The sequence below is a fragment of the Schistocerca piceifrons genome, chromosome 8 (genome assembly GCF_021461385.2).
Source record: "Schistocerca piceifrons isolate TAMUIC-IGC-003096 chromosome 8, iqSchPice1.1, whole genome shotgun sequence".
Taxonomy (NCBI): domain Eukaryota; kingdom Metazoa; phylum Arthropoda; class Insecta; order Orthoptera; family Acrididae; genus Schistocerca; species Schistocerca piceifrons.
Genome location: NC_060145.1, coordinates 143,247,639 through 143,274,968, shown reverse-complemented (window position 1 = coordinate 143,274,968; position 27,330 = coordinate 143,247,639). Strand labels below are relative to the sequence as shown.

Sequence of the window (27,330 nt, the reverse complement as noted above, 5' to 3'; positions counted from 1 at the left end):
CCCTATCTGTTTGGTCCAATGAAGGATACACGCTGTGGGAAGCAATACGTGGATGATGGGGAGACTATTGATACAGCAAGACATAGTCTCCAATGTCAACCAGTAGAATGGTACCAAGCGAGCATACATGCTCTCCTAGTAAGGTGACATAAGGCTGTCACATTGAATGGTGATTATGTTGAAAAATAGGGTTTTGTACACAAAAGAGTGGGGAATAATAAGGTGTATTAGAATCCTGAAAAAAAACCAACCTGCTTTCAGAAAAAAGGGTTGCATTACTTATTGAACGCCCCTCTTATACTGTCTGAACAGCTTTGAATTGAAATTTAGCATCTAGTACATGTTTGAGGCAATCTGAATCCTTTATTTGCTATGACTTGTGTTCTCTTTGAGGACTTGCTGGAGCCGGCCGAAGTGGCCGTGCGGTTATAGGCGCTGCAGTCTGGAACCGCGAGGCCGCTACGGTCGCAGGTTCGAATCCTGCCTCGGGCATGGATGTGTGTGATGTCCTTAGGTTAGTTAGGTTTAAGTAGTTCTAAGTTCTAGGGGACTAATGACCTCAGAAGTTGAGTCCCATAGTGCTCAGAGCCATTTTTGACTTGCTGGAAAATGCTTGGAGTACTACAAGATTGTAAATAAAACCACAACTGCTTTGATTTTTTAGGACAATGTAACAGCAGTAGATTAAGTTTATGAGCACAAAAATGCAAAAATACAGCTCACGGACATTTTTGTTTAACAAAGTTTTGGACACTCGGTGTTTACCTGCTATAATTGAGGCTCCATAATCTGTTTGCCTCACTGTTTTGTTGGCAACTCCCCAAACATCAAGTACAATTTCTGAGCAACTTTTTCACTAGAAACATTATAAAAACCAATAAATCTTTCTGTAGGACCATCTTGTGTACAAAAACTGAGCAAAATTCTCATCTGTGACTTACAAGAAACATCCAGGGTTTCATATGAATGTACTCCAATGAACTCACATGACTGTAACTCTTCTTTAATAAGATCATTAATGAAATTGGTTACTGATTCAATTAATTCATTATTAATTGTGTTTGATGTTCCTTTGAATCCAGAAGTGCTCTGAAAGTGATAACAAATAAACTGTTCCTGTCTAGACAAAAGTTCCAATAATTCAAGGTAATTCCCTTTGTTGTCAGAACCTTCATCTTTAAAGTGTCCTCTGAATGCAAGCTCTTGCTTGCCCAAGAAAAAAACTTTAGTATCTTGATTACAAGTCTATTCTGTTTTGCAGCTGCATTATATTTTACACTTAGAAGTTTGGCTCATTCAGAAATTGAATATTCAAGTCATCCATGACCCAACAACTGAAAACTCTCTTGATTATGAAAGTGCCTTCTTGAATTCTGGCGTTTCTCAGCTATTCTGTCCAAATTTTTTGTTAAGACTATTCCAAAAGAAGCTGATGTCCATTCTTTTTCAATCCCAGACTCACCAAACAAAATACAAGGACAACAATAAAATTTATTAGTTTCTCAGAACAACCTGTAAGCCAAAGATACTTTTTATACTAAGGAAACTGAATTTTTCTGTTCTGTTTCCAATCAGCTATTTTAATGTTGAAATGTGGTGAGAAAAACTTATCTTTATAAGACTGCTTTGTTCATATGTGCAGCTTAAAAATAGTTTGTCATCTAATTCACGAAATGAAGACACAAGTGTTCCCTCTGCACAAGCCATAATATAATCAGTTAATCACGCGCATTCATGATGTTTTGTTAAATCAGGACTGGACAGTACGTGAAATAACACACAATTCCACAGCTGTGGCAAGCCTCAGTGCCACACTCCTATGAGACACTTGACTGATTGCTACCCTCCTGGCTGCTGCATGGAAATGAGACTATTTCTAGAAAATGAAATGTTAAACTGAACAGCACACATGATGCAGTGAACTCTCAACTCATTGATGGATCGAATGGAACTGTAGTAACATACAAAACAAACTTACACTGTTTCCAGTGCATTGTTATAATCTCTAATTGTAAGTTTTCTTCAAATTTTTGCTTAGGTTAAATCTCAAAAGCTTCGCCACTAATTAAATAAATATCAAATCAAATCTCAGTTAACTATAATGAATCAGACAGAGGAAAGTAAATGAAGAGAGAGACCTCATCAAAACTCACTATAATATTAGACTCATTCAAGTGCAGTCCCTTAAATCAGTGTAAGAAACCCACCGAGTTCTTACTGGATGAACACACCAACCTACTAGTGGGCTCAACAGATTAGTGAGGTGTCTTATTCCATGATATGTCAGAGCACCAATGTTACTGGCAATAGGTCTAAGAAGACCGCCTTCCTTATGTATTGTTCCTTGAAAATGACAAGGTGTTCACCTGTTGAAGTATTGGCAGTTGATGAAGAAATCGCCTAGTTGCATTCCTTCACATTGATTGAACATTTTACATTTCAGGAGAAACACACATTGCACATTGTTTACCTTTGCAGGGAGGAAATGGACATTGCATGTGTAAGTTAGATAAACTGTGCAGTAGATGAGTGCAACTGCTATGTACACTATCATTTTTATTGTGGTGTTGAGACCATAATGTTGTTCCAATGTTTACCAAAGTTGCATATCATATTAATTCTGCTGCCACCAATCACATTGAGCAATGGACTAGTTTGACACTTTTTTGTGGAAAGGTCTGTTATGCACACTGAAAGTTGCAGTTTGTTTCCGAGGAATTATTTCAGCTTCGTTTCATGAGTGCTTTGAAAATTTCAGTATTTTCTTGGGGTTGGCTATATGGTGCTTCTTTGTTGCAACGTGACTGAGAAATTTTTTCTGTCACTGCCCAGCATTTGGCTAAGTTTGAACATTTCCTTTGCTTGGAGGATATTACATCTTGGAGAAATCTGTGATGATACAATTTTGTCTATGCTAAGGAAAAGATTGAACTTCGCACTAACAAGCAGGCATTTTTCAGTTGTTGATTTAGTAAGGTTTGTTGAACAGCAGCTGATAGAAGTACATTGCATTCACTTGGGGTGTATCCCAGTATGTTTACTATATGATCCAGCATATCACAAACTCAGTGCTGACAAAAGTGGGGTTTAGAGGAAGACTAACAAATGAAAGAAGAAAGTGTTCTTGACACAAGAGACTATCAAGAGTCTTAACTCTTATTATGCTGTCTTTTCTAGGTTATATTGCCTCCCAAAGATCCACATGAACAGGTTCCTCTTTCATCTATCGCAAGTAACATTGTTGCTCTGACATACTATGCAGCAAAATATCTCACTACTCAGTTCATCTCACTAGTAGGTCAGTGTGTACATCACATTAAGAACTTCTTACCTCAGTTAGATGAGTTGCATGTGAATACATCATACATTTTAGTAAGTTTTCTGTGGTCTGTTTCTTCACTTGCATTCCTGTCTGATTCATTATAATTAATTGAGGATAGGATTGGGGTTGAACTAATTATCCTATTTCAACAAGTGTTGACTTCCACTTTTTATTCAATGAACAATTCTATGAAGACAAAGATGGCTCTATGTCAGGGAGCCCTTTGTCACGTATTATTACCAATCTGTTTATTGAAGATTTTGAGGAATGTGCTCTGCGGTCTACAGCATTGAAGCCTGCATTGTTTTTTTTTTTTTTTTTTTTTTTTTTTCATATGGGGATGATACTTGTGTTGTTTGCCTGCATGGAAGTGAGATTTTAAACAGCTTTTTAGAACATTTGAATTCAGTCCATCCAAATACTCGCTCTTCTGTGGGGATGGAAAAAGAGTGGCTGCCTTCCCTTCCATGACATATTGGTCAGGTGGAAGCTTGATAGTATGTTGGGACATGCCATTTAAAGGGAGCCAACTCACACTGATATGTAACTTCAAGCTGATAGTTGTCATCATTGAGCTCAGTGTGAAGGAGTACTTTCTACCTTGGTTCATAGGGCTCACATCATCTCTGATTTCAAAAGTTTGCCAGCTGAGGTAGCCCACCTCAAAGAAACATTTCCACAGAATAGTTACAGTGAAAGATAGATTACTTGCGTGTTGCAGTAGCAACCTTCCATGCAACAGGCGAATGATGAAAATAATGAAGTGACATCTAAGCCCATGGCCTTTTAGTCTTACACAGTTAGAATTTCCAGCAAGCTTGGTCAAATTCTGTGGAAATGCGTTGTGAAGTGCATTTTTTGATCATCATCTAAAATCAGGATCTGTAAAGGATGATCTCGGTTTGTGTAAAGCCCACATCTGCTGTATCTCTTGTAGTTATGGCATATAATTTGTCAGACTATGGAGGGCTGGTGTATAGAGCATAAGCATTATACATGCTTACCACAACCAAGCAAATCTGCTAATGCAGAACACTTTGCTGGTGCTGTTCATCTTATGGAGTATAGCAACACAGAGATTCTGGGGTGTATTTCCAGCTATTGGGATCGTTTATTAAGGAAGCAGCTGAGATTACATTAGCAAGTTACCTTATTAGTAGAGGGATAAGCTTTGGCTTAAATTGTGCTTGTAGTCCTGCTGTGTCTATGGTCAAATAACAGAGGGGCAGCATTGATGCTACTTGTCCACCTGGTAATTAATTTACAGGTCATCTTTGGTTGAGTGGGACACTGGTTGTGTCACTCTCTCGGGTTTAAATTTACTTATACAGTGCTCTCTCATTGCATTTGTTCCTTGAAAGTGTCAGAGTGATCACCTTTTGAAATATCAGCAGCTGTCTAAGTTTTCACGCAGTTGCATTCCTGTAAGTTGTTTGAACATTTTATACGCTGGGAGAAACTCAAGTTTCAAAGTTGTTGGTTTACTTGCCTTCTATGGTGATCGTCTCCTGTTTGTGTTCCTAATATTATTCTGAGCTTTCTTCAGTCTATAAGTTCTAGTCTCAATAGCAAACCTACTATATTCTTATTAGTTCCAGACTTCCTGCTGCATATAAGACTTATGGGCTGTTGACCTAGTAATGTCTTAGTTTTTCATTGACCGAAACATTCTTATTATTGTATATGTTAATAGAGAGTCTGTGTTAAAGCCATCTTGTTTGTTTGTGATCTCATAGGTTCTTTTTCTGTCTGGCCAGTTTCTATCCACTCCCTTAGGTATTTAAGTCTTTCTACCCTCTGAACCTTGCCGATGAAGAGATTGGAGAAATACATGATGTGATAAAAGAAATTATTCAGCTAGTGAAGGGAGATGAAAATTTAATAATCATGGGGCACTGGAATTCAATAGTAAGAAAAGGAAGAGACAGAAAAGTAGTAGGTGAATATGGAATGGGGGGTAAGGAATGAAACAGTTAGCTGCCTAGCAGAATTTTGCGCAGAGCATAACTTAATCATAGCTAACACTTGGTTTAAGAATCATGCAAGAAGGTTGTATATGTTTAAGAGGCCTGGAGACACTGGAAGGTTTAGATAGATTATGTAATGGTAAGGCAGAAATTTAGGAACCAGGTTTTAAATTGTAAGATTTTTTTCCAGGGTCAGATGTGGACTCTGACCACAATTTACTAGTTATGGACTGTAGATTAAGACTGAAGAAACTGCAAAAACGTGGGGATTTAAGGAGATGGGACCTGGATAAAAAAAGGGTGTAGAAGGTTTCAAAAAATGCATTAGGGAACAACTGACAAGAATGGGGGAAAGAAAAACAGTTGAAGAAGAATGGTTAGCTTTGAGAGATGAAATAGTGAAGGCAGCAGAGGATCAAGTAGGTAAAAAGACAAGGGCAAGTAGAAATCCTCACATAACAGAGCAGATACTGAATTTAACTGATGAAAGGAGAAAACATAAAAATTCAGTAAATGAAACAGGCGAAAATGCATATAAACTTCTTAAAAATGATATCGGCAGTAAGTGCAAAATGGCTAAGCAAGGATGGCTAGAGGACAAATGTAAGGATGTGGAGGCATATATCACTAGGGGTAAGACAGATACTGCCTACAGGAAAATTAAAGAGATCTTTGGAGAAAAAGAGAACCAATTGTATGAATATCAAAAGCTCAGATGGAATACCAGTTCAAAGCAAAGAAGGAAAAGCAGAAAGGTGGAAGAGAATAAACAGGGTCAATACATGGGTTATGTACCTGAGGGCAATATTATAGAAATGGAAGAGGATGAAGATGAAGATGAAATGGGAGATACAATACTGCATGAAGAATTTGACAGTGCACTGAAAACTCTTTGTCTTTAAATATGTCTGCTTGTGTCTGTATATGTGTGGATGGATATGTGTGTGTGTGCGAGTGTATACCCGTCCTTTTTTCCCCCTAAGGTAAGTCTTTCCGCTCCCGGGATTGGAATGACTCCTTACCCTCTCCCTTAAAACCCACTTCCTTTCGTCTTTCCCTCTCCTTCCCTCTTTCCTGATGAGGCAACAGTCTGTTGCGAAAGCTTGAATTTTGTGTGTATGTATGTGTCTGTTTGTGTTTCTATCGACCTGCCAGTGCTTTCGTATGGTAAGTCACATCATCTTTGTTTTTAAATATATTTTTCCCGCGAACAGGAAAGAGGGAAGGAGAGGGGAAGATGAAAGGAAGTGGGTTTTAAGGGAGAGGGTAAGGAGTCATTCCAATCCCGGGAGCGGAAAGACTTACCTTAGGGGGAAAAAAGGACAGGTATACACTCGCACTCACGCACATATCCATCCACACATACAGACTGACCCACAACTTCTTCACTTTTGAAGGCCAGACATACCAACAATTAAAGGGAACAGCCATGGGTATCAGGATGGCCCCCTCGTATGCCAACCTATTCATGGGTCACTTAGAGGAAGCCTTCTTGGTTACCCAGGCCTGCCAACCCAAAGTTTGGTACAGATTTATTGATGACATCTTCATGATCTGGACTCACAGTGAAGAAGAATTCCAGAATTTCCTCTCCAACCTCAACTCCTTTGCTTCCATCAGATTCACCTGGTCCTACTCCAAATCCCATGCCACTTTCCTTGACATTGACCTCCATCTGTCCAATGGCCAGCTTCACACGTCCGTCCACATCAAACCCACCAAATGCAACAGTACCTCCATTATGACAGCTGCCACCCATTCCACATCAAACGGTCCCTTCCCTACAGCCTAGGTCTTCGTGGCAAACGAATCTGCTCCAGTCCAGAATCCCTGAACCATTACACCAACAATCTGAAAACAGCTTTCGCATCCCGCAACTACCCTCCCGACCTGGTACAGAAGCAAATAACCAGAGCCACTTCCTCATCCCCTCAAGCCCAGAACCTCCCACAGAAGAACCACAAAAGTGCCCCACTTGTGACAGGATACTTTCCGGGACTGGATCAGACTCTGAATGTGGCTCTCCAGCAGGGATACGACTTCCTCAAATCCTGCCCTGAAATGAGATCCATCCTTCATGAAATCCTCCTCACTCCATCAAGAGTGTCTTTCCGCCATCCACCTAACCTTCGTAACCTCTTGGTTCATCCCTATGAAATCCCCAAACCACCTTCCCTACCCTCTGGCTCCTACCCTTGTAACTGCCCCCGGTGTAAAACCTGTCCCATGCACCCTCCCACCACCACCTACTCCAGTCCTGTAACCCGGAAGGTGTACACGATCAAAGGCAGAGCCACGTGTGAAAGCACCCACGTGATTTACCAACTGACCTGCCTACACTGTGAAGCTTTCTATGTGGGAATGACCAGCAACAAACTGTCCATTTGCATGAATGGACACAGGCAGACAGTGTTTGTTGGTAATGAGGATCACCCTGTGGCTAAACATGCCTTGGTGTACGGCCAGCACATCTTGGCACATTGTTACACCGTCCGGGTTATCTGGATACTTCCCACTAATACCAACCTGTCAGAACTCTGGAGATGGGAACTAGCCCTTTGGTATATCCTCTCTTCTCGTTATCTGCCAGGCCTCAACCTCCGCTTATTTCAAGTTGCCACCGCTCATACCTCACCTCTCTTTCAACAACATCTTTGCCACTGTACTTCTGCGTCGACTGACATCTCTGCCGAAACTCTTTGCCTTTACAAATGTCTGCTTGTGTCTGAGTATGTGCGGTTGATATGGGTGTGTGTGCGAGTGTATACCTGTCCTGTTTTCCCCCTAAGGTAAGTCTTTCCGCTCCCGGGATTGGAATGACTCCTTACCCTCTCCCTAAAACCCAACCGTTTGTTGTGAAAGCTTGAATTTTGTGTGTGTGTTTGTGTTTGTTTGTGTGTCTATCAACGTACCAACACTTTCATTTGGTAAGTTACATCATCTTATAATAGAGGGAAACATTCCACGTGGGAAATATATATATATATATATAAGGTAAGTCTTTCCGCTCCCAGGATTGGAAAATTCTGTATCAACCTATTTCACTTTTGCCAGCTTTCCCAAAAATATTTGAAAAGGTTGTGTTCAAGCATCTCCTTAAGCACCTGACTGCAAATAATATATTGTCCAAGTCACATTTAGGATTTCTTAAGGGTTCTGATATAGAGAAAGCTATTCACACTTACAGTGAGAATGTATTTAATTCATTAGATAATAAATTAGAGGCTATTGGCATTTTCTGTGACCTATCAAAAGCTTTTGACTGTATGAACCACAGCATTCTCTTAAGTAAATTAGAATATTATGGTGTCACTGGCAATGCTGTGAAATGGTTTCAGTCTTATCTGTCTAACAGGAAATAAAGGATGTCATTGCAAAATACCTGTGCAGTAAGCAGTCTGTCTCATCTGACTAGGAATTAATTACATGTGGTGTTCCTCCAGGTTCCATCTTGGGTCCATCGCTTTCTTGCGTACATTAATGACCTCTCATCTGTTACATTGCCAGATGCTAAGTTTATTTTGTTTGCAGATGATACAAACATTGAAATAAGTAGCAAGTCAAGTACAGGTTTAGAAATAACTCTAATCAAATTTTCACTGATATTAATAAGTGGTTTAAAGTTAATTCAGTGTCATTAAACATTGAGAAGACCCACTATATGCAGTTCAGAACCTGTGAGAGGTTTCCTTCCAGTATGTGTTTAACGTATGAAGACATACAGATCAAAGAGGTTGACAGTGTTAAATTTCTGGGATTACAACTTGATAATAAATTCATTTGGGAAGGGCAGGATTGCTTAAGCACCTAAACAAGTCTGTATTTGCAGTGAGAATGATGTCAGGTGTAGGAGATACAAATATAAAAAAACTTGCATACCTTGCTTACTTTCTTTCTATTATGTCACATAGGATCATATTCTGGGGCAACTCATCAAACGAAGCAAAAGTTTTTAGGGTGCAAAAGTGTGTGATAAGAATCATTTGTGGTGTAAATTCAAGAACATCATGTAGAAACCTGTTCAAGAAACTTTGTATTCTAACCACTGCTTCTCAGTATATTTATTCCTTAATGAAATTTGTTGCAAGTAATACATCACCCCTTCCAACCAATAGCCCAATACATAGTATCAATACTAGGAATAAGAATAATCTACATAAAGACCTAAAATCACTTACCTTGGTCCAAAAAGGCATCCATTATTCAGGAACACACATTTTAAATAAATTGCCAGAAACCATTAAAAACTTTGTTTCAGATAAAGCACAGTTTAAAGAGAGTTTGAAAGACTTTTTGATAGGCAACTCTTTCTACTCTGTAGATGAATATCTTAACAGAGACTGTTAAGCCAGCTTAAGTAAAAATATCTGTCAGATTTCAGTTTTGACAGCACTTGGTCACAACAGTCAAGATTAGGTATTTTTTGTATGATAAATTTATTAATAGTGCATAACAATGTTTCATTCTGACAGCATGTTAATTCTGTAAATATTAGTTGTTCCAGTTTACTGCATTTTAGTCACCTATTTTGATAATCTCCTGACAAATGATTAGGGTATTAAGTATTATATTCAAATGTTTTGTGTTTTTATGTTATGGCATGTTCCACACCCACGAGAATCTTCTCAATTTTTGGATCTATGGAATGCAAACTGAATCTAATCTACTCTAAGTATTAAACAATGGAAAATCCTTGATGGAATGTAACAATACCAGAGAAGGAAACTAGCTACTCTCCATATAGCAGAGATGCTGAGTCGTGACAGGCCCAATAAAAAGATTCACACAATTAAAGCTTTCTGCCTTTGTTATAATCTAAATATTACAAGTATAAGTGTGTGGAGGAGTTTGAAAATCCTTCAATACCTGGGAAAAGAAGAAGAAGCCATGGCCTTTGCCCATGCTAAAGAGTTTATTTAATATTTGCACTGACAAACAGGAAACATGATACGCATTAGTAGCTATGATTATGGGTTACGCAGACCAATTAATCTGCACAGCCCCCCTTAAAAAATCTGTATGACTATGGAGACAATACAAATAAACTACTAAAATAGAAAATGGAGTTTGTTGCCAGTGCTGCACTATATTTGAGGAGTTTGTCCATAAATTATTCTATCCTTCCATGGTGCTGTTAGAGCCGTTTGCATTACGTTCATGTACTATGCACTTCATATTGCATTTTAACCAACTATGAAAGTCTGCACATTAGTTTTGTAGTTATGAATCTTGAACTATGGCTCTTTAAAGAATTTTGTGTAACAGAACACTGTGAACTTGATCTGATGGATGTAAATGAAAGAACCAGTTGAACATAATAAGAGTTTCAAGGATGTCAGGTAGCCTTGACCCCTCGTGCAACTCACAGTGCCAGATTACTTCTTCACAATATATGAAAGAGTGGGCAGGAGGAGATATGATTACAAAAAGGAATGACAAAGCATTCAATACCCTCCTGATAATGAGCTCATTTCATAGGTTATTAAGTAATTCATTCATGCCACAAACATGACAACACTACCAATTTTTAAGTCTTTTGTTACACAGTGGCCAACCACCATCTGGAATCTTGCAAGTCACTTGCCCTTGAAAGGAAACATGTATTAAAAAACGAACAATCATAACAGCGACCTCTAATAAAAGTGGCTATGGCACAGCGACTTTCAGATGAGGTGCAGCAGACCTGGTTTGGAGAGCCTCCATGACACACACAATGTTGAATTTACTAGCTACTGTTTTCTGTGTGTATTTGGCACAATCTAGTGCCATTCTCACCAGCAGCTGTAAGTGTGACCACTAATTTGTCCCTAAGTTAAATGTACAATTGCTTCAGTTTGGTACTAAGAGGCTTTGGCTTTCATGTTTAGAATATCTGTTGTCTTCTTTACTGTGTTCATTAGTTATAAAAAGATTTTGTACAGTGTATTTTATTTTGTAGTCCTGCAATATCATAAGATACAAAAGTAGAATTTGTTGTTGGAGTCGAGTATAAATTTTGTGACTCCATATATATGTCTTAAGTATAGACAACATGTGTCTTCATATTATAGCTGTTCAGTGCTTCACATATGAAGCTGTATTGATTTTCAAGGGCACCAGGTAGCCCAGGGACAGGTAGTTAAATTGAAACATGGGAAGAGACAGTAACTGCCCTGTAGTGGACATGTATGTCATTATTTACTGTACAGTTGTATAAATGTGAATTTGGAAAAAAAATATTTTAAGAATGGTTCATCAAAGATTTGAAATCTGCAACAGTTTTTGAAATTTCTGTGCCGCAGCAAATTATCTTCATGGGTTGAATCCAGATGTAAGTGGAATATAACAATAATAGTCATTGCAATTTATGACTGTGAAATCAGTACTACAACCATATTGAACTCTTTCTGAAATAATTTAATCTTCAAAAGATTTGATTATTTCTTTTTGTGCAGTAAAAATGTTTTCTTTATATCTTGATAGATGACATATCACAAAGAAAATTCAGTAATGATGTAAGCCTTCATAGATTATAACTACTTCAACATTATAATTTTCAGATTATCAACTGTTTGCTGAAATAAATTTTTAGCCATCCACTGAGGAAAGATATTTTCTATATCTTGACAGGTGTAAACTTTTAAGTGATTTAGGACAACACGGTATTAACTTATGAATAGTGTGTTTGAAAGCATGATACCTGTTCCAAACTGCAGTAATTATGCACATCCTTCATATGTTTACTGCTTATAAAGCATCTCTATACTGTCAATGTTATATTTGTGGATACTATCTTCCAGTGGCTGCTTCTGCTCATCAATGTATAACTTGCTTCATGGCAAGATTTACAAAACACTCTGTCTTAATTAATGAAGAGAAAGAATGTTTCACAATTAAGTGATGACAGACTGATTTTAAGATTGAAAATGCACTTCTTTTTTGACATAGTTCCTTCTCAGTTCAAAGCACGCTGACCAACGCTATTCAACTGAGTAAACTTCACCACCAGTGTATGATTCTGAGGGTGCCAAAATCATTTGTGGCTGCTGGGACCCTTTGTTGAGTTCAAAATGTTCTCTATTTTATTTTATTTTATTTGCACATCAAGTTCCATGTGACAAAATTGAGGAGCAAATCTCCAGGGTCATGGAACATGCCATACATGAAATTACAACATAAAAGTAATAACAAGTAAAAATAAAATGTTTATGAACACAAAAAAAGTCAGTCCATAAGTTTAAGTAAGTGCTATCAACAATACAACAAGAGTCAGCTTAATTTTTCAAGGAACTCTTCGACAGAATAGAAAGAGTGATCCATGAGGAAATGCTTCAGTTCTGATTTGAAAGCGTGTGGATTATTATTCTTGGGAATAAGCTAATATTGTTAACAAGAAATGACAGTAAGGAATGTATATATATTGAGAGGCCAATGTCAAAATACCCAGACTAGTGAACAGGGGTCAACAAGAGTTTTGTGAACTTACACCATTTATTGCCCGAACCACCCATTTCTGAGGCAAAAATATCCTTTTAGAATGGGAAGAGTTACCCCAAAATATAATACCATAGGACATAAGTGAATAAAATAAACAAAGTAGAGTAATTTTCATGCGAATGATCACTCACTTCAACCACCGTTCAGATAGTAAAAATGGCAGCATTAAGTCTTTGAACAAGATCCTGAATGTGGACTTTCCACAACAGTTTACTATTTATGTGAACACCTAGAAATTTGAACTGTTTAGTTACACTAATCATATGCCCATTCTGTGAAATTAAAATGTCAGGTTTGTTGAATTGTGTGTTAGAAACTGTAAAAACTGAGTCTTACAGTGATTTAACATTAGTTTATTTTCTACTGGCCATGAACTTGTTTAACCCATCCAGTACCTCAGAGAGAAAAGAGAATATAGCATTTTCAGTTGTTAAATGACTTCTAAAGCCGAACTGTACATAAAATGAACAATTATCCTTACATACACAACCTTTTCAATAACTTTAGTAGACACTGATGGCATAGAAATATGACTAAAATTGTCTACATTATTCTTTTATCCCTTTTTATAAAGAGTCTTTACTACTGAGTACTTTAATTGTTTAGGAAACTGACCACTCCCAAAGGAAAAATTACAAATATGGCTAAATACAGGGCTAACATGTGCAGCACACTACTTTAATATTCTGCTAGGCACACGATTATATTCATGAGAGTCCTTAGTCTTCAGTGATTTAATTATAGACTAACTCTCTCCCTTCTCGGTATCACAGCGGAGTGTTTCAGACATCAATCTTGGGCAGGCATTTGCCAAGAAAGTTATATGATTGCGTGTAGAAACTAAACTTTTATTTAATTCACTAGAAATGCTCAGACAATGATTGTTAAATATTGTACATATATCTGGTTTATCAGTAACAGAAATATTTTTCCTATGAACTGACTTTATATCGTCAACCTTGTGCTGCTGACCAGACACATCTTTCACAGCTGACCGTATGGTTTTAATGTTATCCTGTGAATTAGCTATTCTATTTTCATAGCACATACTCTTTGGCTTCCTAATAACATTTTAAGCACTTTACAATACTGTTTGTAATGGGCTACTGTAGCTTGATTGTGACTACTTCTAACATTTTGATATAATTCCTCCTCTGTTCTACGTGGTATCCCTATCCCACTTGTCAGCCACCTAGGCTGCCTATTACTGCTAGTTTCCCATTCTGGATGTTCTAATGGGAAGCAACTCTCAAAGAGCATGAGAAATATGTTAAGGAAAGTATTATGTTTATCATATATGTTATTGGCACCATAAACGTCCTGCCATTCTTGTTCCTTGACAAGGTTTAAAAAACTCTCTGTTGCTGTTGGATTAACTTTCCTACATAGTTTGTAATTATATGTTACATTTGTTTGCGTACAAAAGCCTTTTAGTGTTAATAAAATTTGTGCATCATGGTCTGAAAGGCCATTCACCCTTGTACTAACAGAATGCCCATCTATTAATGAAGAATGAATAAAAATATTATCTGCAGCTGTGCTACTGTTCCCCTGCACCCTAGTTGGAAAAAATGCATCAGATCATATGAATTTAGGAGATCTACCAACATCCTTTTTCTTGTACTATCATATACAAAATTTATATTGAAGTCATCACATATAACTAATTTCTGGTACTTCCTACAGAGTGAATCAAGAACCCTCCCTAGCTTGAGCAGAAGTGCGCTGAAGTCAGAGGTGGGGGACCTATAAACAACAACAATTAGAAGTTTAGTTTCACTAAATTCAACTGCCCCTGCACAACATTCTAATATCTGTTCATTGCAGTACCGTGATACACCTATGGAGTCAAATGGAATAGTGTTTTTTACATACATAGCCACTCCCTCTCCCAGCAAGGAACTCCATGTTGAACAGCCAGCTAATTTGTATCCTGGTAAAGGAAGCCTGTGAATTGTCAAATTTTGTAAGTGGTGGTCTGACATGCCAAAAATTTTAGAGTCAACATATGTAAACAGCTCATGAACTTTATCTCTAATACCTGTTACATTTTGATGACATATGCTAATTCCTTCTCTAATTGGAAACATGACATCCTCCAAAGGTGACCCCTTAGTTAGAGGGACTTCCTTTAAGCAGCAATTCCTATCAGCTGACTTCAATCTAAAAAAGGTGCAGCTCTAACACCAACTACTACAGTAATTTTTCCATGAGTGATCCCACCACCACCCACTATACTGTCACCTATAAGCTTTCCCAGCCTCCCCTTCCCATACCTATTGAGGTGCAAGCCATGCCTAGTGAAACCCAGCTACTGATGGACCCAGCTGGCACCACTGAAATGTGACCCATATCCTCTGCCTTCAGCTCCCTCTCCAGCACCATGTTAATGGGGCTAACAGCAGCATTAAGAAAAGGCCGATCATGAAACTGAAACAGCTGCATGAAATGCACATTAGTGCCACCAGTTTGAGTAGCTATCTTTACCAGGTCACCACCTACATCATATTCCCCATACCAATTATCCTCCAATAATAAATTTGTTTATTTATGAGAATAGGCAGTACTAGGACTTGAAGCAAATCCAGAGAACAGCTCAATTTTGCAGTCCAGGCTTCCTCTCTCAAACTTGTATAAAAGACTTGAGTAGTATTTTCCAGTTATTGTTTCACCCTTTGTGAGTTAATCAAAAACAAATATTCCTTTTGAAGATGATTTTGTCGTTTTTTACGGTTCCATGCATCAATGGTAAGAAGGAACCCTTAGAGGATCACTTTGTTGTCTATCTGACTATTAAAAACCCATTTTCTCATCAACGGGTAGATATATCATGTTGAAATTTATGTCACATATTAGGGTTTAGCAGTGTAAAAAATTGAAGCTGCTAAGTCAATGAAATCAAAAGATTGGCCATATTTTGATACTCTCAAACTTATTCATCAAGACCTGTAGTGTACTTCCCATTGGCCTAGAATCATGACATTTGGCAAGAAGAAAGGTCCCACATACAAGTAAAGGGAAAAATTCTAAATTGTTAATTTGTAATTATATCATACAAAAAAATTGTTATTTGGTAATTTGTTATACAACTGTCTCTCTCTCTCTCTCTCACTCTCTCTCTCTCTCTCTCTCTCTCTCTCTCTCTCTCTCTCTCTCCCTCCCTCTCTCCATCAATCTGTTAAGATGCCTTTTTTTTATGAATTGGTAGATATATCACGTTGAAATTTATGTCACATACATAGGTCTGTGGCCTCCTTGTGGTTAAGGTTTTAAGGCAATGCAATCAAAAGATATGGACATTTATGTTAAATAATATTATATTTGCAAACTCGCTTATTAAAACGTGTAGGGTACACCCCGTTGACCTGTAATCATGAAATTTGGCAAAAAGCAAGGTTTCAGAGTACAAGTAAAAGGGAAACATTAGAAAATGGTTAATTTTTAATTATATCACACAAAAAATATTTCTTTTGTCATTTGTTACTCGACTTCAAAAATTAAAACATTCTCAAACACCTTGGAATTCCTGGGACTGATGTCTTGCCAGTATCAATGTTGACAAAAGGCAAAAATTATCGACATTCTTGATTTCTAGGATGCATGAACTGTCTATATACACAAATGGAACTTTCACGGTGCAAGTCCTACATGCACCTGGCCAATTTTTTGTTGCAGAACTACTATCTTCCCCTCACTCACTTTCTGCTTTAGTTTCTGTTTTGTTACTTAAGTGATGTGGTGGATCTCTACATTTTGACCATAGTTACAATGGATCTACATGAATTTCATGAACTGACACTGCAGATCACTCCAAGCAGGAGTTTCTGTATCAAAAATATTCTTGATGGTTGCCTCAGTATATAACGCTGTATGAGGTAACAGAGTGGAAGTAATCAAAGTACACTGTCCTTTGCGTTTCAGTGTCAGAGGTAGTGGAGATCATTCTTAAAGTTAAGATATCAGCATTCAGTTCCCGCACAAGATCTTGAATGTGATACTTCTGTCCACCCTCAGTCCTAACAATTTGAAATGGTTAACTTCTCTGACTATGTAACCACTTCTGGACAGTAAAATTTCACTTTTAAAAGTTCAGTGCCCAAAACTGTATGAATTGCGTTTTGTTATAGTTAATTGTTAATTTGTTCCCTGAAGGCATATGCCGATGTTACTGACCACCCTATTAGCTGTGTCATTTAACTGCATTCTGCATCTTCTATAATAACACTTTTTCATCTGCAAAAAGAACAATTTTTGTGTCAGTTATCATGTTTAGTGGCAGATTGTTGATCTACACCAAGAAAAGCAATGGATCCAGAAGAGAACCCTGTGACACCCATCACTTTACATGACCCCCGTCAGCTTCAAACCTCTTATCTGTCTGTGGGTACTGGAGGACAGCCTTCTGCTTCGTGGTTCTAAGATATGAAGCAAACTATTGTTGAGCTTCTTCCCTAAATCCATAATTTTCCACATTACACAAAAGCATGCACTGTCCACACAATCAAATTTTCTTGTTATATCAAAGAAAACGCTTGCTGTCCTCAACCCATCATCATCTCCTGCTAGTTCCTCACATATAAAATAGTAAATAGCATATTCTGTGGTTACTCCCTCCTCAAGCCAAACTGAGTTTGGAAGCTAATTATGTGTACTGAGGTGTGTGACTACTATCTTATACCTTCCTTCTGCAAATTTTTTTGATAATACTGATAATAAAGGAATTTGGCAGTAATTGTATATGTTATCTCTTTCACCCTTTTTATAATGTAGTTTCAGTTATGAGTATTTCAATCTGTCGAGAAACTGATAACATCTGAAAGACTCATTGCAAAGGGACTAAATATAGAACTAATGTATGGTGCATTGGTCTTCATAATCCTGCTTGAAATATAATCATACCCGTGAAAGTCATTACTCTTTAATAAAATAATAACTGATTCAGTTTCATCTTTGCTTGTTCCCTGTAGCTCCACATGATATAATTGTCATGGAGCACTTGCTTTCAAGAGTTTTATATATTTACCTGTACCAATAAAATTCTGATTTACCTTTCCGACTATTGACAAGAGGAGAAGGGTTTAATATGTTGAGCAATCATATTCTGCCTGATACCTTCTTCACAATTTACCACATAGTTTTAATTTTGTTCTGAGAGCTTTCTATTATCTTAGTGCAATACAATGTTTTAGCCTGTCTGATGACATTCCACAAACTTTGCTGTATTGTCTACAGTAAAATTCTTTTACCAAGCTCTTCATATTGTGATAAAGCTCTCACTTTCTCCTACATTATATTCTAATGCCATTAGTTATCCAAATTGGTTGCTTATAAGTACTGCTCACGTGCCTGCACTTTTTATCAGGAATGAGCTATTAAAGAAAGTGATGAAGGTTTGAAGTAACATATATTTGCCATTCTAGTCATTTGTACTGTCAACATTTTGCCAAGTTAGGCCTTCAGTGTTGTCTTTAAATGACTGCACTGCAGTTAGACTCATGTTCCTAAATCTTTTGTTTACAACTTTGGGTTATGACTCTGCCTTGCCTCCTTCCATTATTATTGTCTGTGCATCTTGGTTTTACAGTCTGTACCAACATTTCTCAAACTATGACCATAAATTAGAGAACAATCTATGAAGATATTGTCTATGATAGCTGCTGTTTCCCTAAACTCTAGTTGGAAAGTATACTGCCCCTGCCAGATTGCGAGATTAAAGTAAATCCATAAACATTATTTTTACTGGAGAATCAACGAGAAAATTAATATTGAAATCCTCACACAAAATCAATACATGTTTCATAAGAACCAAGCCTAGCACAGCATTAAGTCTGGAGAGGAAAAACCCTGTATCTGATCTGGGGGATTTGTATGGATCTATAATGAAAAGTTTTTTTCCCCCTGAAAATTCAAACTCTCCTGCACAATCTTCAAATATTTGGCCTTTGCACGTTTTGACATATCAACTCTTGAATGAGACATTACATTTGGCATAGATGGCCACTCCTTCCTTCTACAATGAACTTGTCACATGTATTTTAGACAAGATAAACCACTCCAAGGGAAGCCACAGTATTTCTTTACTATGTAAATGATGCTCTGAGCTGCATAAAATGGCAGTGTCAAGATGTATTAGCAAATTCATCTACTTTGCCTTTAATTGCCCTAATACTTTTATGAAATAAAACTAGTGGACCTTCTGATCTGGATTTCCCATTTATTAAATTATATTTTGGCATCAAACGACCCTTCCTCAAGCAGGAATACCTCCTAGCTCACTTTGTCCTATAAAAGGCTAGCCCTTCCACATGTTATCACTGAAATTTGGTCTTGAGTGATGCCACATTTACCTACTATCTTGTTAATTATAAGCTTCCACAACCATCCCTTCCCAATTCTATTTAGGTTCTGGTCATGTCTAATATAGCCAGACATATGCCTGCTCTCATCTGGAACCACCAAAATATATGCTTTGTCAACAATCATCAGTGACCTCTCAAGTCCCATATTAACTCACCTCATAGAACTGATAGCTACTCAAACTGGTGGCACTGATGTGCACTTCGTGCAACTGTTTCAGCATCATGATTGGCCTCACCTTAATGCTGTTGTTAGGCGTGTTACCATAAGGCTCGAGAAGGCACTGATGGCAGAGGCCATTGCTCACATTGCAGTGGTGCAAGTTGAGTCTGTCAATAGGCCGGGTTTTGCTAGGCATGGCCTGCACCTTGATAGGTTTGGGAAGGGGAGGCTGGCAAAGCTTATAGGTGACGGTGTACTGGGTGATGGTGGGATCACTCATGGAAAAATTACTGTAGTAGTTGGTGTTAGAACTACACCTTTCTTAGATTGAAGTCAGCTGATAGGTATCGCTGCTTAAAGGAAGTCCCTGTAACAAAAGGAATCACCTTCAGAGGTGGTCAGATATCTGAGTAGAGAAGGAATTAGCATATTTCATGAAAATATAAGAGGTAGTAGAGATAAAGTTTGTGAACTTCTTATAGATCTTGACTCTGATATTATTGGTATATTGGAGCACCACTTAAATAATTTGACAATTCAGAGACTTCATTTACCAGAAACAGATTAGCTGGCTGTTTTACAAGGAGTTGTTTATAGAGTGGTGGACTGGCTATATATGTAAAATACAGTATTCCATTTGATTCCATGGACATATCATGGCACTGCATTGAACAGGTTTTTGAATGTTGTGCAGGGGCAGTTGAATTTAGTGAAACTAAACTTCTAATTGTTGTTGTTTATAGGTCCCCCATCTCTGACTTCAGCGTACTTCTACTCAAGCTAGAGAGGGTTCTTGATTCACTTTGTAGGAAGTACCAGAAATTAGTTATATGTGATGACTTCAATATAAATTTTGTATATGATGGTACAAGAAAAAGGATGTTGGTAGATCTCCTAAATTCATATGATCTGATGCATTTTTTCCAACTAGAGTGCAGGGGAACAGCAGCACAGCTGCAGATAATATTTTTATTCATTCTTCATTACTAGATGGGCATTCTGTTAGTACAATGGTGAATGGCCTTTCAGACCATGATGCACAAATTTTATTACCACTAAAAGGCTTTTGTACTCAAACAAATGTAACATGATTACAAACTATGTAGGAAAGTTAATCCAACAGCAACAGAGAGTTTTTTAAACCTTGCCAAGGAACAAGAATGGCAGGATGTTTATAGTGCCAATAACATAGATGATAAATATAATACTTTCCTTAACACATTTCTCATGCTCATTGAGAGCTGTTTTCCATTAGAACATCCAGAATGGGATACTAGCAACAATAGGCAGCCTAGGTGGCTGACAAGTGGGATAGGGATATTACGTAGAGCAAAGCAGGAATTATATCAAAATGCTAGAAGTAGTCACAATCAAGCTACAGTAGCCCATTACAAACAGTATTGTAAAGTGCTTAAAAATGTTATTAGGAAGGCAAAGAGTATGTGTTATGCAAATAGAATAGCTAATTCACAGGACAAAATTGAAACCATATGTTCAGTTGTGAAGGAGGAGTCTGGTCAGCAGCGCAAGGTTGACGACATAAAGTCAGTTCCTAGTAAAAATACTTCTGTCACTGATAAGATTTCACTAAGGAAGACACCATGGTTATGTGGGTGGGCCAGGTAATACTATTGACAGGGATCCTGGGTACAGTATAGGGTGTTAACTGGCAAAGATTGCATCAGCATCAAAGCATACTCTCGAGTTTGTATCTGTTCTTGGGGACCACCTCATTTGAACTCTTCTGTCAAGAGAGTTAATTTGGAGTTGGAACGGCTGCTTATGCCGGGAGCAGGGTCACACATTGGTGTGGTTCCTGTTGATTCTCTCAATAGGTGGGATTATACTAGGCATGGCCTTCACCTCAACAGGAAAGGGAAGGGTAAATTGGCTGGGAAAAATAGCAGGAAAGTTAAAGGGAGGAGGCACTGTCATGAGTGATAAAATACCTGTGGTTATGGGGTTCAGAAAAGACCCTTTTTTAGGGTAAGGAGGACACAAAGAAACCAAGTTTTAAGAGAGGTTAGGATTGAGACAAACCTTCAGTTTGAGAAAGAAACCAAAAAATATAATTCTAGCTTATTACAGCAGCATAACCAGCTGTTGGTTAACAGTTTTCAACAATCAGCAGAAATTTCGACTCTACCTGATTTTAACCCAGTCAATGTGAAATGTCAGCTATCTCTGTTGCATCAAAATATTTGAGGTCTGAGAAATAAAATTAATGAATTAATTATCTGCATAGCTGAAGTAGAGTCCTCAAGCCCAGCTGACATAATCTGCCTCTTTGAACATCATGTGACACCTGGTATAGGATTTCCAAGTGTTACAGGATTTAGGTTACCATCTCACTTTTGTAGAACAGAAATGGAGAAAGGAGGAGTTGCCACATTCATCAGGAACCATCATAAATCTAAGAACATAGACATTCATAAATTTTGCCTAGAACAGCATGTGGAAGCATGTGCAACAGAAGTAGACTTTAACCAAAAATCCTTCATAATATTGAGTGTATATCGAACACCTGCAGGTAACTTTAATCTGTTCATAAACCACCTTGAAGCTGCACGGCTCATTTAACAACCAAGAACAAAGAAATAGTGGTTGCTGGTGACTTCAATGTAGATTTCCTTAAAGACTCCCCCAATAAGAACTTTTCTGAGTTAGTAACACTATCATTCAACTTAATTCCCACAGTAAAGTTCCCCACTAGGGTAGCCAATTGCTCACAAACAGCCATTGATAATATCTTTACAGAAAAGTCCAATGAACAAAATTATATTACAAAACCAATAGTCAATGGCCTCTCAGACTATCACATACAGTTCCTTCTGTTAAATGCTAATACTGAACGGGATATAAAATTGTTCAATCTGAACTCAAGAGGGTAATCAATAAGCCAAAAACTGATTGTTTTGGAACACTCCTCAGAGACATTCACTGTAGTGATGTTTACAGTGCTCATGGCTTGAATGAAAAATATAACACTTTTGCTAAAAAAAAGTGCTTACCTTATTTGAACACTGTTTTCCCCCAAAACTAATCAAGGTTACAGCAAAGCCATGGTTTACTCAAGGAATAGAGGTATCTTGTAAAACAAAAAGAAAACTGTATCTGTCAATCTGAAACAGTTCTGATGTTGATGCTATAGCACATTAAAAGAAATACTGCAAAATATTAAAGACTGTAATATGGACATCAAAGCAAATATATTACAAGGAAAAGATAGTCATATCAGATAACAAAATAAAGACAATATGGGATATAGTGAAGGAGAAGACCGGTAGAATCAGACATGAAGAGGTACAAATAGCATTAAGAGTAAATGATGCATTGGTGACAGATGTGTATAGTGTTACAGAACTTTTAAACAAACATTTTATAACTGTTACTGAAAAGATGGAGTTGTCAGGTTCTGTAGATGCTGCTATAGAATACCTCAGACCAGACATTTCAAGTAACTTCCATAATATGAATTTGACGCTCACTACTGCAGCAGAAGTAATTTCCATCATAAAATCTTTAAAATCAAAAACATCTAGTGAGTATGATAAAATATCAACAAAGTTAATTAAAGAATGTGATTCTGAGTTAAGTGATATATTAAGCTATCTGTGTAACCAGTCATTTATCAGTGGAATATTTCCTGAATGGTTGAAATATGCTGAAGTTAAGCTACGGTTTAAGAAGAGAGATAAAGAAACAGCATCAAATTTCTGTCCAATTTCACTTTTTCCAGCATTTTCAAAAATTTTAGGAAAGATAATGTACAATTGGCTTTATAACCATCTTATCACAAATAACATACTGTCAAAGTCGCAGTTGGGATTTCTAAAGGGTTCTGATATTGAGAAGGCTATCTACATCACAGTGAAAGTGTACTTAATTCATTAGACAAAAAATTGCAGGCAACTGATATATTTTGTGATCTGTCAAAGGCATTTGACCGTGTAAATCACAATATCCTTTTAAGTAAATTAGAATATTATGGTGTAACAGGAAATGCTGCAAAATGGTTCAAATCTTATATCTCTCGCAGGAAACAAAGGATGTTATTAGGTAAGAGACATGTATTAAGCTATCAGGCATCATCCAACTGGGAATTAATTGCATGTGGGGTCTCACAAGGTTCCATCTTAGGGCCCTTACTTTATCTTGTGTATATCAATGACCTTTCATCAGTAACATTACCAGGTGCCAAGTTTGTTTTGTTTGCCGATGATACAAACATTGCAATAAATAGCAAATCAAGTGTAGTCTTAGAAAGATCAGCTAATAAAATATTTGTGAACATTAATCACTGGTTTCTAGCCAATTCTTTGTCACTAAACTTCGAAAAAACACACTACATGCAGTTCAGAACTTGTAAGGAGTGTCCCACGAGTATATGCCTAACATATGATGACAAGTAGATAGAAGAAGGGGATAGTGTTAAATTCTTGGGATTACAGTTTGATAATAAATTCTATTGGGAGGAGCACACCACAGAACTGCTGAAGCATCTTAACAAATCTCTATTCACAATATGAATTGTGTCAGGCATAGGGGATATAAAAATAAAAAAGCTGGCATACTATGCTTACTGTCATTTCATAATGTCATATGGGATTATTTTTTAGGGTAATTCATCAAGCCAAGCTAAAGTTTTCCAGGCACAAAAATGTGAAATAAGAGTTATATGTGGTGTGAACTCAAGAACATCCTGCAGAAGCCTGTTTAGGGAACTAGCGATACTAACTACTGCTTCCCAATATATTTATGCCTTAATGAAATTTATCATTAAAAATATATCACTTTTTCAAACCAACAGCTCAATTCATGGAATCAATACTAGAAATAACAATAATATTCGCAAGGATTTAAAGTTACATATTCTTGTACAAAAAGGTGTGCAATCCCTACCCTATGGCTCCTACCCTTGTAACCACCCCCTATGTAAAACCTGTTCCATGCACCCTCCCACCACCACTTACTCCAGTCCTGTGACCCGGAAGGTGTACACGATCAAAGGCAGAGCCACATGTGAAAGCACCCACGTAATTTACCAACTGACCTGCCTACACTGTGAAGCTTTCTATGTGGGAATGACCAGCAACAAACTGTCCATTTGCATGAATGGACGCAGGCAGACAGTGTTTGTTGGTAATGAGGATCACCCTGTGGCTAAACATGCCTTGGTGCACGGCCAGCACATCTTGGCACAGTGTTACACCGTCCGGGTTATCTGGATACTTCCCACTAACACCAACCTGTCAGAACTCCGGAGATGGGAACTTGCCCTTCAGTATATCCTCTCTTCTCGTTATCCGCCAGGCCTCAATCTCCGCTAATTTCAATTTGCTGCCTCTCATACCTCACCTGTCTTTCAACAACATCTTTGCCTCTTTACTTCCGCCTGACTGACATCTCTGCCCAAACTCTTTGCCTTTACAAATGTCTGCTTGTGTCTGTGTATGTGTGGATGGATATGTGTGTGTGTGTGTGTGCGAGTGTCTACCTGTCCTTTTTTCCCCCTAAGGTAAGTCTTTCCGCTCCCGGGATTGGAATGACTCCTTACCCTCTCCCTTAAAACCCACATCCTTTCATCTTTCCCTCTCCTTCCCTCTTTCCTGATGAGGCAACAGTTTGTTGCGAAGCTTGAATTTCGTGTGTATGTTTGTGTTTGTTTGTGTGTCTATCGACCTGCCAGCACTTTCGTTCGGTAAGTCACATCATCTGTGTTTTTAGATATATTTTTCCCACATGGAATGTTTCCCTCTATTATATTCAATCATTAATTTGAACCCAACAATTACGTTTGTTATTGTCACTGTTGCATTTCGAAATCTTTCCTGTCATCTTATTTTCTCTTTCTTTTTTTGCAAGTAGTTTCACTTTGTATTCACCTTCTCCTCTTTACTGAATCTACCATACAATTTTATCCCGCCTATATATACTCAATAATACGTAACCCACTTCCAAACCATAACAAAAAAAAATTTTTTTTTCCACTTTCAACAAAACTGCTGCTACAAAATCCACCGTTTCCAGTTCACAAACAGTTCCTTTCAGCTATTAAACAGTCATTTCGGCCAGTTCCAATAACTTTCGCTTTTTTTCCATTTCCGTTTTTCCCACGTCACTGATCTTTTTTAGCCGCTTCCCACAGGTTTTAACGTCATTAGTTCTTCGTCAGACAATTGTTAGCCTTTTTCACAATCTGCCACCACAAAACCATTACATTTACACACAGTTTTTTCTAAATTTCCCCTGATTGCTCCACCCTTTAACGTGTTTTGGCGGCAACACAACCACATAACCTTTGTGCACATCGTTGTCTACCAACCCAAGTTCACCACAGGATCGACATAGCCCAGCTATAACCAACACCTTTTCGCCTTTTTTCACACCAGATCTCCAGTTGCTTTCTAGTTCACCTTATCTCTCGCCATATATTTTTATTTTCATTTTCATTTCATCCTCATGTTACACTTTCCACTTCTAATACCATGTCACCCTCACAACATCCCCACAATGACCCCATTAGGTTTTATTTACATTCCCTCCGCAAACATGCCTTTGCCCTAGCCAGATTACACTCCCATATTTTATTTTCCCAGGCTTGTCTGACATTTGGCATTACCCCCAAAGGCCTCACACTTAAAGTTCCCATCTCTGGCTGTAATCCTTCTTTCCATCAGTCCCTATACCAGTTCCAAACTGAACAATCCATTGCCCCCACCCACCTAATCCTTCACCTACACATCAACTCAGCCAATGAACACACCCGTCAACTCCTATCCTTGATAAAAGTCCTCAATCTTTCCTCTCCCACATCCACACTGGCTGTTCAGAGCATCCTCCTACAGGTCAATTGCAAATTAGAACAGCATGCCACCATCCACCTCAAAAAACTATCCAATCTTCTGGTTTCCCACCTCCAAAAAAGGCAACTCACTCACCCTTCACAACCTTTCCAGCAAACTTCAATCTCCTCTCATTGCACACAGACCCAGTCTCTCCCATCTACTCAATCTCCCACTTCCAGCTCCACTCCCCCCAAAACCTCAAAACTCCAATCAACACAATCTGGAACCACAACACCCTAATTCAGTAGTTAACTTTTCCTCCAAACCTCTCTCCCAATCCGAAACCTCTGTCCTATCCAAAGGCCTCACCTTCAGCCCCACTCCCAGATTCAATCAAACAGCCCTTGTCAAAGATTTACTGTCCTACACCCGTACTCTCTGCTGGAAATATCACTTTGCCACGAAGAAAAATTATCCTAATCCTACTCCTAATGGTCCAACTCCCCAAGACACTATCCAAATTGAACCCTGCCTGGAACAGTTCCGTCCTCCGTCACAGCGGGACCCACCTCCTCTTCCTCAAAATCACCCTCTCCAAACTTTCCAGGAATTTCTGACTTCCAGCCTTGCCTCTCAATCCTTCTTAAAAAACCTTAATCCTACTCCTAACATCACCACTGCTGAAGCCCAGGCTATCCGTTATCTGAAGGCTGACCGATCCATCGTCATTCTTCCGGCGGACGGGAGCTCCACAACTGTAGTACTTGATCGTCGCGAGTATGTGGCTGAGGGACTGCATCAGCTTTCAGATAACACTACATACAAAGTTTGCCAAGGTAATCCCATTCCTGATGTCCAGGCGGAGCTTCAAGGAATCCTCAGAACCTTAGGCCCCCTACAAAACCTTTCACCGGACTCCATCAACCTCCTGACCCCACCTACATCCCGCACCCCTACCTTCTACCTTCTTCCTAAAATTCACAAAACCAATCATCCCGGCCGTCCCATTGTAGCTGGTTACCAAGCCCCCACAGAACGTATCTCTGCCTACGTAGATCAACACCTTCAACCCATCACATGCAGTCTCCCATCCTTCATCAAAGACACCAACCACTTTCTCGAACGCCTGGAATCCCTACCCAGTCTGTTACCCCCGGAAACCATCCTTGTAACCATTGATGCCACTTCCTTATACACAAATATTCCGCACATCCAGGGCCTCGCTGCGATGGAGCACTTCCTTTCACGCCGATCACCT

At 38.3% G+C, this 27,330-nt stretch overlaps 1 protein-coding gene across 1 annotated transcript in view; it reads left to right on the top strand.

Annotated features, from left to right (window-relative positions):
* The first annotated feature begins 10,963 nt into the window (after positions 1-10,963).
* LOC124711275 (low-density lipoprotein receptor-like) overlaps positions 10,964-27,330 on the top strand; it is a 78,187-nt gene continuing 61,820 nt past the window's right edge. Inside the window, exon 1 of the mRNA XM_047241269.1 lies at positions 10,964-11,072. Coding sequence (XP_047097225.1) covers positions 10,991-11,072 — 82 coding nt within the window. The 5' untranslated portion in view covers positions 10,964-10,990. The remainder of the gene's footprint in view (positions 11,073-27,330) is intronic.